The following is a 14,924-nucleotide window of genomic DNA, read 5'->3' on the forward strand; positions in this document are numbered from 1 at the left end:
TGTGTGTCTGCCTGTCTAGTCTGTGTGTCTGCCCGTCTAGTCTGTGTGTCTGCCCGTCTAGTCTGTGTGTCTGCCCGTCTAGTCTGTGTCTGCCCGTCTAGGCTGTGTGTCTGCCCGTCTAGTCTGTGTGTCTGCCTGTCTAGTCTGTGTGTCTGCCCGTCTAGTCTGTGTGTCTGCCTGTCTAGTCTGTGTGTCTGCCCGTCTAGTCTGTGTGTCTGCCCGTCTAGGCTGTGTGTCTGCCCGTCTAGTCTGTGTGTCTGCCCGTCTAGTCTGTGTGTCTGCCTGTCTAGTCTGTGTGTCTGCCCGTCTAGGCTGTGTGTCTGCCTGTCTCTCCTCCCTCAGTGAGTTTCACATGGGGCAGCTTTACTTGACATTGGACATGTCTGGTGAACTGTTGGTCTGTCGGTTTCGCTGTTTGTCTGTCTGTGGGTCGGTTGGTCTGTCAGTCTGTCTGTCTTTTCTTATACAAGTCTTTAGGGGCTGTCTGTCCATGGGCATGGCTGGTAAGTTTGAATGTGTGTGTGTGCATGCATGGTGTGTGTGTGTGTGTGTGTGTGTGTGTGTGTGTGTGTGTGTGTGTGTGTGTGTGTGTGTGTGTGTGTTTGTGCCCGCCTGCGTGCGTGTAAGTATGTGCAAGTGTCTTGACTTGTTTGTCCAAATACATTGTTAATTTGTTTGTTTGTATTACCTGTTTATTGATCTTTGTTGTCTACTTTTAAATCAGTCCTATCTGTACCCAGAAAATCAGAAGTATAGAGTGAAGAAATGTTGTTTTGTGTCTGCGCAGATGACATTCTGGATGAGTATCTTGCCCCTTCCAAGAAGCCAGAGGGTGTCACACAACTACCCATCCCTGAAGAGGGCTTCTCAGACGAGTGAGTTCTGTTTTCAACTTCATGTTCTGTGCTGTTTGTGTGCTGTGAGAGCCATGAGTTGAATCAACAAAGTCTTATACAGTAAAATCTCTGTAAATGTACTTCCCTTTTGAGACACAATTTTGTATGATTTTGGGTGGTCATAAACTGCACTGTCAAGCTGAGATTAAATTGGTGACTGGGGTTGTAAATGACATTTCAGGAAAAGTTGGTTTTTTTTTTACTTGCTTTATTACAATATCAATGGATTGGAATGCATGCCACACCAGTGCCAGGAAACTGGTGATAGGCCTATATCAATGACTTTCTTTCTTTCTTTATTTGGTGTTTAACGTCGTTTTCAACCGTTCAAGGTTATATCGCGACGGATCAATGACTGAAAGATCCCTTTGGTTTTTCATGTCTAAGTGTGATTTATATTCTTTTTCCAGTGAGGACAGTTTTGTGATACCAGAGTTGCCCACAGGCCAAGAGCTGGTGATCAACATTCTGTCCACCTGGGGGGACAAGCACTATGTAGGCATGACCTCTGTGCAGGTCTTTGCCAGCACAGGAGAACAGGTCAATGTCAAAAAGGTAAAGTCAAGGTCAAAACTGAGGTCAGGGTCCAAGTATAATGAAAGTCAAGGAAACTGCCAGAAAACCGAAAATATAGGGTTGCACCTTGTTTGTTGAATATGTGATTTTGAGTACATGCACTTCCATTTTGATATATAGTTTTCATTGGCTTCATACATCTATATATGTGGAAAGCTGGTCACTCTTTCTGATGAGAGTTCATGTGCCTCAAGTGGCACTGAAAACTTAAACATCAGTTACAGTCTTTTTGAGGACTTTCACAAGTATACACAAATAATAGAACTGAGACATACCTGACCATGATTTTGCTCTGTGGTATGCAGATAACAGCAGATCCACTGGACATCAACATTCTGCCTGAGTATGACCGTGACCCCCGTGTTGTGAAAAACTTGGTGGACGGTACAAACAGAACTCGAGATGACACTAACATGTGGCTCACTCCCTTCACTTCCGGCAAAAATCACTTTGTCTACATCACCATGATAAAACCCTACAGCATTGCTCTCATCAGAATCTGGGTAAGAAATACACCCCGTCAGTTGTCAAGTAAATTCTGAAATGAAATGACTTTACATGTTATCATAATTTATTCTGGACAACGTTTTTGTTGTCCTGAAATTGTGTAACTTTCTCAAAATATGCTCAAGCAGGCATAAACAAGAACAGACACAGAGATAACAGACACTACACACACGCCTGCATGCACACACACAGATTCTCTCTCTTGCTCTCTTGCTCTCTCTCTCTTTCTCTCTCTCTCCCCCCCCCCCCCCCCACACACACACACTCACACTCACACAACCAGGTAAAGCAGACGTTCCCCTTGGCATTAAAACGCAGCACAAAAGTAATCAAGGATGATCAAATGAGAGGGATGCCAGTGGGTATGATCTTCTTATTTTTGATCATAGTTTTTATTGTGCTTTGATTATCTTCCCTACCACATTGGAAACATGAATTGAAGGAAATATTCATATCACATTTTCTTTCCACAGAACTACAACAAGTCACGTATTCACTCTTACCGCGGTGCTAAGGACATTGAGGTGAAGCTGGACGGCAAAGTCATCTTCAAGGGGGAGATAGCCAGGGCCTGTGGGGGGATTGAAGGAGGGACTGAAGCCTTTGGTGATGTGAGTAATCTCCTGAAAATGTGAAGTCAACTATCTAAAGAATTGGCCTCTGGAAGTAACGTCACACTGAAAGAAGAGTGATCACTTTTAGATTCATTCAGTGTGACGATAACCTGACACGAGGCTGATTCTGAAGCAGACACAAGCTTGCCCTTGAATTCACTGTTGTTTATTTTCAAATGTTGTTTTGTTTAGTATTGAAAGGCTGTTATCTAATGGGTAAATTACTAGCATTGCATTCTTCAAGTCAAGAATTGAGAACATTTCCCCAGGATTCAGTGGTAGTTTGCACAAAAGGAAACAGCCAGAAGATTCTCACCCTGTCAAAAGTTGCCCGATTTGGGCTCTTACAAGTCATAGTATATTTTTGAGTCACTTGAGAAAAAGTGACTCTATGTAATCGGTCAGTGTTAGTCTGTCCGGCCGGCCGGCCGGCCGTCCGGCCGGCCGTCCGTAGACACCACCTTAACGTTGGACTTTTCTCGGAAACTATCAAAGCGATCCGGCTCATATTTTGTTTAGTCGTGACCTCCAATGACCTCTACATTTTAACGATGGTTTCGTTGACCTTTGACCTTTTTCAAGGTCACAGGTCAGCGTCAAAGGAAAAATTAGACATTTTATATCTTTGACAAAGTTCATCGGATGTGATTGAAACTTTGTAGGATTATTCTTTACATCAAAGTATTTACATCTGTAGCCTTTTACGAACGTTATCAGAAAAACAAGGGAGATAACTAGCCTTTTCTGTTCGGCAACACACAACTTAACGTTGGGCTTTTCTCGGAAACTATAAAAGTGACCGGGCTCAAATTTTATGTGAACGTGACTCCCAGTGACCTCTACACTTTGACGTCTGCTTTGGTGACCTTTGACCTTTTTCAAGGTCACAGGTATGTCTTGAAGGAAAAAAATTGAAATATCATATCTCTGAAACTATTCATCGGATTTGATTCAAACTTTATAGGATTATTCTTTACATCAAATTATTTACATCTGTATTGTGTTGTGAATAGCAATTTCTTCCTGTCCATCTGATGCCTCATATAATATTCAGAACTGCGAAAGTGACTCGATCGAGCGTTTGCTCTTCTTGTTTTTCTGGGTACCAGAGTATTCAGTCATGTAGTTCTATTAAGAATGACTGGCTTCTCTATCTCCACCCTTGACAGAATAGCTTAGAATATTGCTCCCTTTGTCTCCAAAGAGACGCCAGCTATTTCAGTCATCCTTATGCCAAATTTGATGGACTTGTGACTTGTAATTTCCTGTAGTTTATCCAAGCGGAGCGCGGGCGAAGCCCGCGCGTAGCGAGGTAGTTTTTTTTTTCATCTCCCAGCACTGAAAATTTTTTTGCCAAGTGGTGTCTGTCTGTGAACATTGTTCTAGAATTCATCTTTTAGCACAATATTAGCGACACTGTTTGGACAATTCTATTAAAATTAGGCGTACAAACTGATTTTGTTTCGGGGAATCCTCTCAGAGGATCAGAATTTTCATATAATATCATCGGAAGCTGTTACAACGGGAAAATGTGAAACTTTTGTCACTTTTTAACATGGAATTTCATCTTTGAGCGTTTCAAGCGGACTTTAATAAAATAGTTATTTGCGAATTAAGCAGCGGAAGACACTCACCGGTTCAACATGTGTATGGTCATTAAACCTCAAAACATTTCAGTAAGTGGTTTAGACAAACACCTCCGACATGTGAGGGTGACTGGTTTGTAGCTGAAGAGTTTTTTTCTAAAGTGTGTTCTAAATACAAATGACGTACTGGTAATGATGTAATGAGTTGTTCTAATCTTGTTCTTGGAACTCTTGCTGTTCCAAGCTTGTTCTTAGCAAGTCTTGGTGACGAGAACAAAGACTATCAATGAAATCTTTAGAAATAACCTCTGACAACGACGACGATGACGACGACGACGACGATAACAACAACAACAACAAATGACATCGACGACAACAACAACAACAACAACAACAACAACAACAACAACAACAACAACAACAACAACAAAAACAACAACACGAGAACAACAACAATCACGACAACGAACATGACAACAACAACACCAACAACTACGACGACAACTACAACGACTGGGTTATGATGACATCACCAATGATTTATCAAATGTTCAGTGTCAAGGCTGTTAAAAAATCGTTAAATCCTATTTCTTCACTGATTCTTATGAAATTTTAAAGGTAGGTTTGTTGTCCCCAACTTATTTTCACTCCATACTTTTCCAGAAGAAAAACATAATTTTGGCAGTTAAAAACCGTTAAATTTCAATTCTTCACCGATATTTATGAAATTTTGTGGGTAGGTTCGTTGTCCCCAACTGATTTTCACTCTATACTTTTCCAGAAGAAAGACATAATTTTGGCAGTTAAAAAACGTTAAATTTCAATTCTTCACCTATCTTTATGAAATTTAGTGGGTGGGTCCGTTGTCCCAAACTGAATTTTAAGACATACTTTTCCAGACAAAAAACCTTATTTTTGGCAGTTAAAAACCGTTAAATCTCAATTCTTCATCGATATTTATGAAATTTTGTGGGTAGGTTCGTTGTCCCCAACTGATTTTCACTCCATACTTTTCCAGAAGAAAAACATAATTTTGGCAGTTAAAAACCGTTACATTTAAATTTTCACCTATCTTTATGAAATTTAGTGGGTGGGTCCGTTGTCCCAAACTGAATTTCAAGACAAACTATTCCAGTCAAAAAAACTTATTTTTGGCAGTTAAAAACCGTTAAGTCTCAATTCTACACCGATATTTATGACATTTTGTGGGTAGGTTTGTTGTCAGATTTGACATGATGGCAGAATTGAAAATGTGAGATATCCTGATGTTTCACAATTTATGCTGCATAATTCAGCCCCATAGGCGCTTGAATTTTAGGTGGAGTTGGGTTTTTTTTCAGCCCAAACCAGTAACCCCCACATCATGGCACATGGTTTTCATGTCCCTTTCTGAGAGACTTCAAGAAGTTTCAATTTGACGTCATGATTAGCCTGCCGCATTAGCAAGTATGAAAACACGTCATCGATGACACATTTTAAGAGAGAGAGAGAGAGAGAGAGAGAGAGAGAGAGAGAGAGAGAGAGAGAGAGAGAGAGAGAGAGAGAGAGAGAGAGAGAGAGAGAGAGAGAGAATCATGTACACACAGATGGACGACTTCGCTTGGGGTATGTACTGCCCGGCAGTACACATCTACTTTATTAATATGTGAGAGAGATTCGTTTTGTTCTAAAGACGATCCTCTTCTCCACTGACGAGGGAATCCTGGAGGCTGTGTCCAAGAACGATGACGCGTTTGAGGGCGACATGTTGAGTGAGGGAGAGGAGGACGTTCCCTTCCAGAGACCCAGCACTGCCGACAATGAGGATGAAGACGATGATGTGAGTGGAATGGTGTTGTGTTGTGTTGTGTTGTGTTGTATTGTGTTGACGGGCGCAGTGGCCCAGTGGACAGGACGCCGGCCAACCATGCAGAAGGTCATGGGTTGGAATCCCTGTTGCGCCTGGTGGGTTAAGGGTGGAGATTTTTCCGATCTCCCAGGTCATCGTATGTGCAGACCTGCTATATGTGCAGACCTGCTAGCGCCTTATTCTCCTTTGTGTGTACACCAAAAGGATCCTGTAATCAGTGTCAGAGTTAGGTGGGTTATAGAAACACGAAATACCCAGTATGCTTCCCCCGAAAGTGGCATATGGCTGCCTGAATGGCGGGGTAAAAACGGTCATACACGCAAAAGATTCAGCCCATGAACAAAGAAGATGTTGCGTTGTGTTTTGTTGTGTTGTGTTGTGTTGGGTTGTTGTGTTGTGTTGTGTTGTGTTCTGTTGGTTAGAGGGCGACATGCTTTGTGAGGGGGAGGAGGACGTTCCCTTCTAGAGACCCAAGCACTGCCGACAGTGTCAGCACATAACGATCATTTCTGATTTTGTGTGTGCCTGACTAATCCCTTATCTGAACACTTCTCTGATGTTTGACAAAGAAATAAGAGCACTGGAGCATCACTGAGTTTTAGAGGTGTAAATGTTCTTTTTGCAGGATCGTCCCTTCACTCGGGCGGCTGGTGTGTTAAGCAAGAAGAAGGAGGAGAAGAAAGAGCCAACACCTCGCCCTGGGACAAGCATGGTCACCTTCGCTGGAGACATTCTGGTCTACAAAACACACAGTATGGACTGTCCCCTCTCTCACATACAGTAAACTTCTATGTGTGCATAGACAACATTGAAAATGAAGAGACTGATTGCAGCCAGATACAGTTTAGTTCAGTTTACAGTTCAGTTCAGTTCAAGGTGGCACATATGCGCTTTTGAAAACCCATAAACACTCTTCTCTTTACTTCATCAGAGTCCTACAACAGATGATGACAAGATTTGTTTGGTTCTGGATGGTGTTTCATTTTCTTCTTTTTTTCTTCTTAGTAGTGATGTAAGTATCTTGAGTAAAGTAAATCAATTTCACCTGGAGCAGGGAAAGTTGATCCATTTACTCCCATTTGAATATGATTTGTGTGTGTGCAGAATTGGAGTTGAATTTCACGGCAACGTGGGGTGACATGCACTACCTGGGTCTGACGGCACTGGAGGTGGTGGGGAAGGAGGGGGAGCCTCTGCCCGTCACCATGTCCATGATCTCTGCCCACCCACACGACGTACGGCATCTCAAGGGTCATGAGCAAGATGACCGCACGCTGGACAAGTGAGTGAAACTCGATTCCTTCACTGGTTCTTGCATCCATTCAGTGTTGGGCTTTTCTTGCGTCTGTTTTGGTAAATAAATTGTGAAACTGCGTTGCTCTTGTATGGATAAAGCGTCTCCAGTACACTCCAGTGTATGCATGGATAACTGGCTTGTCGATCTGCCTTAAAAGGATGATGCAAAATGTAACTGAAGGGCTGCTTGTTCATTTTAGTCTTTGTAAGGATGCTAGTAGTGTCTCTCTTTCAATGACAAGTTGCTGTGAATCATGTAAACTAAGTGAGTGATGTAACCTGGTCCACTGAAAACCAACCTATTATCCTGTAAGTTCTGCCTGGCATTTTGTGTAGCTAGTACAATGCCATGTTGAAGTAAAGATCAGATTAAGAAAAGGAATAAAGAGGAAGGAAATACTCAACACACTAGAGAACAGTGAGCAAGAGCGACAAAGAATCGACTACCTGGTACATTATGGAATAGGATGCACAAAAAAATCTTGATATTCTTTTAATCGTACAGGTGATCTAAGAAGATGGTTTTGTGCTTCACGCCATGTAGCTCTCTGATTCAAAAGAGATTTAACGTAAATGAATAAATGAATAAACTGTGATGCATTTTCAGGTTGATAGACGGCACAGCAGTGACGATGTCGGACGAGCACATGTGGCTGATACCGTTCACGGAGGGTAAGAACCACACTGTGACCATCACCTTCCCCAAGGAAACTCTGGTGTCAGGACTCAGGATATGGAACTACAATAAGAGTCCTGAGGACACATACCGTGGGGTGAGTTTCTGAAAAATTCTTGTGAAAAATTCTAAACAGATAGACTACTAACATTCCAAAATAAGGAATCAAACCAACTGCTAACAATCCAAAATCAAGCATCAAAACAATGGCTAACATTCCAAAATAAAGAATCAAACCAACTGCTAACAATCCAAAATCAAGCATCAAAACAATGGCTAACATTCCAAAATAAAGAACCAAACCAACTGCTAACAATCCAAAATCCAGCATCAAAACAATGGCTAACATTCCAAAATAAGGAATCAAACCAACTGCTAACAATCCAAAATCAAGCATCAAAACAATGGCTAACATTCCAAAATAAGGAATCAAACCAACTGCTAACAATCCAAAATCCAGCATCAAAACAATGACTAACATTCCAAAATAAAGAACCAAACCAACTGCTAACAATCCAAAATCCAGCATCAAAACAATGGCTAACATTCCAAAATAAAGAATCAAACCAACTGCTAACATCTAAAATCAAGCATCAAAACAATGGCTAACATTCCAAAATCAAGAACCAAACCAGCCAACAATGGTTAATTTATGAACCATTTAAGTCAAAGTTCTAGGGAGTGTTTCATTTTGTTAGTGATTAAGCGTTCCATTCGTCGCGATATAACCTTCGTGGTTGAAAATGACGTTAAACACCAAATAAAGAAAGAAAGAAAGCGTTCCATAAATTGACCGTTCTTGTTTTTCACTTAAAAAAAAAAGTAAAACAGATAGTGTGAATTTATTTTATCCCTGAATAAACTGTCTTAGTTTGAAACTTGAAACTTAGCTGTTATAAATATAATCTTTTGCTGCAGGTAACCTTTTTTTTTAAATCCTAAGGTGGTACTTATGCTATGAGTGTTGCCATTATTTATTGTTCAGCTCATGATTAAAAATGGTGTTCTCATACCCACCTCTTGCTTGTTCCCAATATTCAGGCTCGTATCGCCCATGTGTCCGTCAACGATCGTGTCATATCACCCCCTGAGGGACTCCTCATACGCAAAGGACCTGGAAACTGCCACTTTGACTTTGCCCAGGAAATCAACTTTACACCACCAAACCCTGGCCAGAACACACAGAGGTGAGAATTTGTAACGGTTATGAAATGCATGTACTTTTTATTACAATCAGTGATGAATACAAGTACAATTTCTCATGATGTATTTCACTGTTGACTGGGTCAGTAATGGTTCTGTCTGCTTACTGCTCCAAGAGAAAAGTATTTGTAGTGGGTTTTTTTTCTCCATAAAACTGAATTTATGTCTGAAGAATGGTAGTCTCTCATGTTTGAAAATTTGTGTCAAACTCAAACAGCATCATCTTTGTTATGACCGTGAAAATCGAGTTTAAGTATGAGAAATAAAAGTCTGTCACTTTTTCTTTCAGGAATGCTGATGGTCCAGATGCAGCACAAATGCCATGTGGATGTATCCTTTCTGCAATTTCAGTTAAGCAAGTGCTTGACACTCTGTGTGGTGTTGTTGTTTTAACTGCATGGTAACATTTGAATAGGCTTTCTCGATCATGCTGGTAAATAGGCTGGTGTGTTAGCACAGTACATTTTTACTCCAGTTGAGACTGGGGAGGGGGTGAAGTGAGAGAGGAGAGGCAGAGGGAAAGGGAGGGGGGTGCTGACAGAGATTTGGAGGTGGTGGGTTAACAGTAATGATTTTTTCCTTGACCCGAGTCCAGTTATCTATCAGCTTCAGCTGTTCTGTACGTGGGGAGATCCATATTATGTAGGACTCAACGGCATAGAGTTCTATGATGCGTCGTACAACAAGATCAACATGACAGAGTCCAGTGAGTTTCTGCTGTCAGGATCGAGAACTAAGTTTGCTAAAAGCACCTTTATTTGCACTACAGTCAATTTATTCTTTCTTCTTGAAGGGAAGAGGGATGGGGGTGAATCTTGCAAGGTGAAGGTACAGAATGTATGAAAAATCAGCTGTTACAGATCATTATGGGATTTTGTTTACACATCATTCATGGCACCATTTAAACGTTTTCACATTTTTTGTAAAGCCGACTCGTCACACTGAGGTGCAAGAATTTTGAAATAATTTTATTTCATACTACATGTATAGTTTATAGAACAAAAGAAGTGCAGATGCTTTCCCCTCTCGCTTGACACTATATGGATTTTGAGGCTTTCAGATCTGTCTCAGAAAAGATGTAAGAAACAGCTGTATGAGTGATTTGAAGATGTTGCCAAGTCCAGCCCAGGAAATGTTGCCCATAGAAAAGGAGTAGAGAGATTGTGCACTCTATTTTCTCATGCTTGTAATGAGCTCTTTGTTTTTGTGACAGACATCTCGGCCTATCCCAACAGTGTGAATGTCCTGGAGCAGATCACCAACGATGTCCGAACACCTGACAAGTTGATTGACGGAGAAAATGACACAATGGACGGCCGTCACATGTGGCTTGCTCCTGTTCTGCCTGGAATGGTTAGTGTCAAACTTGTTCTTGTAAGAAAGAAATTGAATATATGCTGGATGATTTATCAGTAGTTCTAAATTATGTAGCACTTTTGTGATCAGATGTATGGGCTTCTTCTGCAGTCAGACAAAAATGATGTGGTGATAATGAGGTGTTGGTGTGGATGAAGCGTCTCCATTACACTCCAGTGTATGCAAGTATAATCTGGTGATTATTTCATCAGTTTCAATCCTGCAAGTGCTGATCGAAACCTGTTTGCCTCTAACATTTCTACTGATCGATGGACCTGTTCCATCTGCAGACTGAGATCCTTGTACAAATTTTGAGTATAAATAAATCCTTTCAGTGGGCTTCGCCTCCAGTCCTCAGCTGGGCGGGGACGTAGCTCAGTTGGTAGCGCTGGCTTTGTAGCCAGTTGGTCACTATCAGCGTGGGTTCGATCCCCACGTTCGGCGAGAGATTTATTTCTCGGAGTCAACTTTGTACAGACTCTCTTCGGTGTCCGAACACCCCCGTGTGTACACATGCGCACGAAAAAGATCCCACGTTCACAGCAAAAGTCTCAGGGCTTGGAAAACACGAAGACACGCATGCATCATCTCTCGTCTCTGATTATCATGATCGTATTTCGATACTTTGACGAGACAAACCCAATGCTGGTGTGTCGAAGAAGACAGCCACAGCGGGCTTGTTCGAATCAAAGTATCACACCATATCTTCAGCGTATTACCAATACCTGTCCCAATATAGACCAGTTGGTCTAAGAGGACGTTAAACCCTAATAGTCAGTCAGTCAGTCCTCAGCATTTCAGTATTCAGTATTTCTGAAGTCTTACTCATGCACTTTATAGAGAATATTAATTGAGGCAAGTTGTGTGCTATTATTGGTGGTACAGTATTTCTTTCTTTATTTGGTGTTTAACATCGTTTTCAACCACGAAGGTTATATCGCGACGGTGGTACAGTATAAAAACATTCTTTTTTAAATATTGCGTTTTGTTTTTATCTATTTGTTTTCAGCTTAACCGAGTGTATGTGATATTTGACCAGCCCACAACTGTCTCAATGATAAAAATCTGGAACTACAGCAAATCACCGCTTCGGGGGATCAAGGACTTTGCTGTAAGTTGTCTTATGATCAGATATTTTTTGTCATATTTTTGATAAATCCACAACATCAAATAATTTCTGTCTTTGCTGAATGATTGGGTTCCCATTTGCTGCTTGATAAGACTTTTTTTTTTAATTGTTATCGGATTCATGATTTCACCAGGCGATCATCTGTACTAGTTGTTTCACAGAACTGTCTTCATTTTGCTTTAAAGCATGATGAAAGTGCTAGCAAATGTTCAGGATCTATAGTGACACAGTGCAACTGATCTGACCGATATTTTCTGAAGATGCTTTAAAGATGCCTTCCATCCTGCATAGACCACCTTCTACATGTCTGTCCAGGCTTTTTTCAGTCAGATACAGTTGAACCTGTCTTAACGCCACCCCCCGCGGGTTAGAGGGAAGAATTTACCCGATGCTCCCCAGCATGTCGTAAGAGGCGACTAACGGATTCTGTTTCTCCTTTTACCCTTGTTAAGTGTTTCTTGTATAGAATATAGTCAATGTTTGTAAAGATTTTAGTCAAGCAGTATGTAAGAAATGTTAAGTCCTTTGTACTGGAAACTTGCATTCTCCCAGTAAGGTCATATATTGTACTACGTTGCAAGCCCCTGGAGCAATTTTTTGATTAGTGCTTTTGTGAACAAGAAACAATTAACAAGTGGCTCTATCCCATCTCCCCCCTTTCCCCGTCGCGATATAACCTTCGTGGTTGAAAACGACGTTAAACACCAAATAAAGAAAGAAAGAAAGTCTTTAACGCCCATGAAAGGGACCGACAAACAGTGGTAATTGTAGTAGAGGTGATCGCAATGGAAATGTAAACTATATAAAAGCAAAACTTGTCTGGGAGTCTTGCCCTTGGGAGTGGTTGTTGTGAGCAGGTGGTGGCTTTTGAGAGGTGGTGGCAGGGGCAGGTTCGACTGTATAAATGTACCGGGACTGCTTTCTGTCTTGTGTGGGATTTTGTGTGTGTGTGTGTGGCTGAATTGACACATGTACCACAAGTGACACCTATTTCAATCTACAAAGTTGATTCAGCAAAAATGCTTACGCTGCACAGGAAGCAGCATGCACACTCTTGATTTCCAGGCATGTGCCCAAGTACTTAGACACCTTATCCAACGCAAAAGCCTGGACATATTGCAGATAGTGTCCACAACCATTAACATGGGCAATAAGGTATCACAAATGTCCCCTACACTATGATTGAACTATTGTGTGTTGTTGCTAAACTGGTGGTGGATGACACTGGTGTACAACAGGATGCTGGTATCACAAATGTCCTCTACACTATGATTGAACTATTGTGTGTTGTTGCTAAACTGGTGGTGGATGACACTGGTGTACAACAGGATGCTGGTATTACAAATGTCCTCTACACTATGATTGAACTATTGTGTGTTGTTGCTAAAGGGGTGGTGGATGACACTGGTGTACAACGGGATGCTGGTATCGTAAATGCCCTGTACACTATGATTGAACTATTGTGTGTTGTTGCTTAGCTGCTGGTGGATGACTTACTGGTGTACAACGGGATGTTGGAGGCAGTGAAGACAGCGGCTAGAGGTATCCTGCCCACCTGCCAGGGACCGCAGCGATACCACACCATTCTCTTTACTGACGACCCTGAGCTGGTGCGACGAGAGAAAAACACCGTCATCAAGTAAGGCAGCATCAGTACCTGCAGAGCTGTTTCCCAGCATCCATTTCTCACTGCGCATTGATATGTACATAAATGTTATTTTGTAGCATTATTTTGTATTCCTTTGTCAGATGCTTGTGGAAAATAGAACAGGGTTTGTTAGTATTGAAAGCTGCTCATGTTGTTAAACATGTCAATTCAACTTGTCAGTTTTAAATTTCCTTTTCTTTCCAGTTAACATGGACAGGGCATTGTTCAGAACTCAAATCAGCTGTGTTTTAGCTAATCGAGTGATGGTTTTATGCTTAGTTGTGCGGTAATGAAACTTCTTTGGAGAGAGTTACATCTATTTTTTTTTTATCTATTTTTTTATTATCCGCATCTTGAAGCTTGTAATTTCTATTAACTCTGATTTTATCAATGTGCTTGATAGTCCAGTGAATGTATGCTATGGGTTGGCACAAAGCATGTCATGTTGTAGCTGTTGGTTATTAGTGTTCAGTTCTTCAGATCATCCAATTGGTACCTAGTCTTCATATAAGCATAGGTGTCAACCTATCATTGGTGTTGCCCTTATATGAGGCCTTCCAAAACCGTATTAGACAGCTCAAGACCTTATAAAATTGTGTGCCCACGTGTTGAAAAATGGCTCTTCAGGTCGTAAAATCCAGAGGCACGCACTTTCACATGTTTCCTGCATGGGACACAAAACGAGTAGTCTGGGCCTTCTGATGAAGATTTAATCCATCCAGCGTATGCACCGTTGTTAAAAATTGGGCTCTCCCACTCTTTAAGATGTCGTCCGGATCCACTTTGCGATGTAGTTTTCAGCTTTTTAGCTGGAGGATAACTTTGCGATGCCATGCTTGTTGATCGACGCTTGATAGAATGTACCGGAAACCGGAAGTGATTTATAGGAAGTCAAGTGGAAAAAGAGTCTGAGTATGCGCAATGACAACGTTTGAGAGTCGTCTGCATGAAAGCGTCGATCGTTGTCTCTCAATCTCCATTGTTATCATTCATTTTAACTTTGCTGTAATTTTTTCTTTTCGCCGTATATTCTTCTTTTGCCCGTATAGATTTTCCTATACACCGTATTGGGTAAAAAATGCATTTTTCCCGTACAGCAATACGGCCAAACCGTATAGGTTGACACCTATGTATAAGTGTGTGGATCGAGTCCAAACCTTATTGCCTTGCATGCATGTGGTTTGACATATTGTTTGAGTCAGATTGTTGCATGACTTATTTTTCCATTGCAGCAATCAAGCAGAAGACCAGGATGTACAACTGCTGAATGACAAGAAGATTGTCACCAAGCATGCTGACCCCAAAAAGGCCAGTGCTGGCAAACCTGTCAATCAGGGTAAGTTCACTGCATAATATTTTCTCTATGTTTATTACTTTATTCATTCATTTATCTCTTTTTTGTTGTTGTGATTTCCTTCAGTTTCACTTGTGTAAGCTCATGCATGATTTCGCTCCTCACTCGTGCCTATCACAATTCATTTATTTATTGACTTATTGATTTATTATTCCTCTATTATTCAGCTTTCCTGATTTGTTTCTCAACAATGACAGTGCACCACACACTACTAAAAAAACACACAATAATTTC

General features: G+C 41.2%; 1 protein-coding gene across 1 annotated transcript in view; it reads left to right on the forward strand.

Annotated features, from left to right (window-relative positions):
* LOC138958932 (katanin-interacting protein-like) overlaps positions 1–14,924 on the forward strand; it is a 43,746-nt gene that overhangs the window by 24,850 nt on the left and 3,972 nt on the right. The window contains exons 23-37 of the mRNA XM_070330272.1: positions 788–875; positions 1,307–1,451; positions 1,778–1,975; positions 2,453–2,590; positions 5,852–5,998; positions 6,654–6,780; positions 7,133–7,310; positions 7,932–8,097; positions 9,042–9,187; positions 9,493–9,533; positions 9,799–9,909; positions 10,417–10,556; positions 11,569–11,670; positions 13,167–13,327; positions 14,569–14,672. Of these exons, the coding sequence (XP_070186373.1) occupies positions 788–875; positions 1,307–1,451; positions 1,778–1,975; positions 2,453–2,590; positions 5,852–5,998; positions 6,654–6,780; positions 7,133–7,310; positions 7,932–8,097; positions 9,042–9,187; positions 9,493–9,533; positions 9,799–9,909; positions 10,417–10,556; positions 11,569–11,670; positions 13,167–13,327; positions 14,569–14,672 (1,992 nt within the window). The remainder of the gene's footprint in view (positions 1–787; positions 876–1,306; positions 1,452–1,777; positions 1,976–2,452; positions 2,591–5,851; positions 5,999–6,653; positions 6,781–7,132; positions 7,311–7,931; positions 8,098–9,041; positions 9,188–9,492; positions 9,534–9,798; positions 9,910–10,416; positions 10,557–11,568; positions 11,671–13,166; positions 13,328–14,568; positions 14,673–14,924) is intronic.

The sequence above is a fragment of the Littorina saxatilis genome, linkage group LG2, assembly GCF_037325665.1.
Source record: "Littorina saxatilis isolate snail1 linkage group LG2, US_GU_Lsax_2.0, whole genome shotgun sequence".
NCBI classification, from domain to species: Eukaryota; Metazoa; Mollusca; class Gastropoda; order Littorinimorpha; family Littorinidae; genus Littorina; species Littorina saxatilis.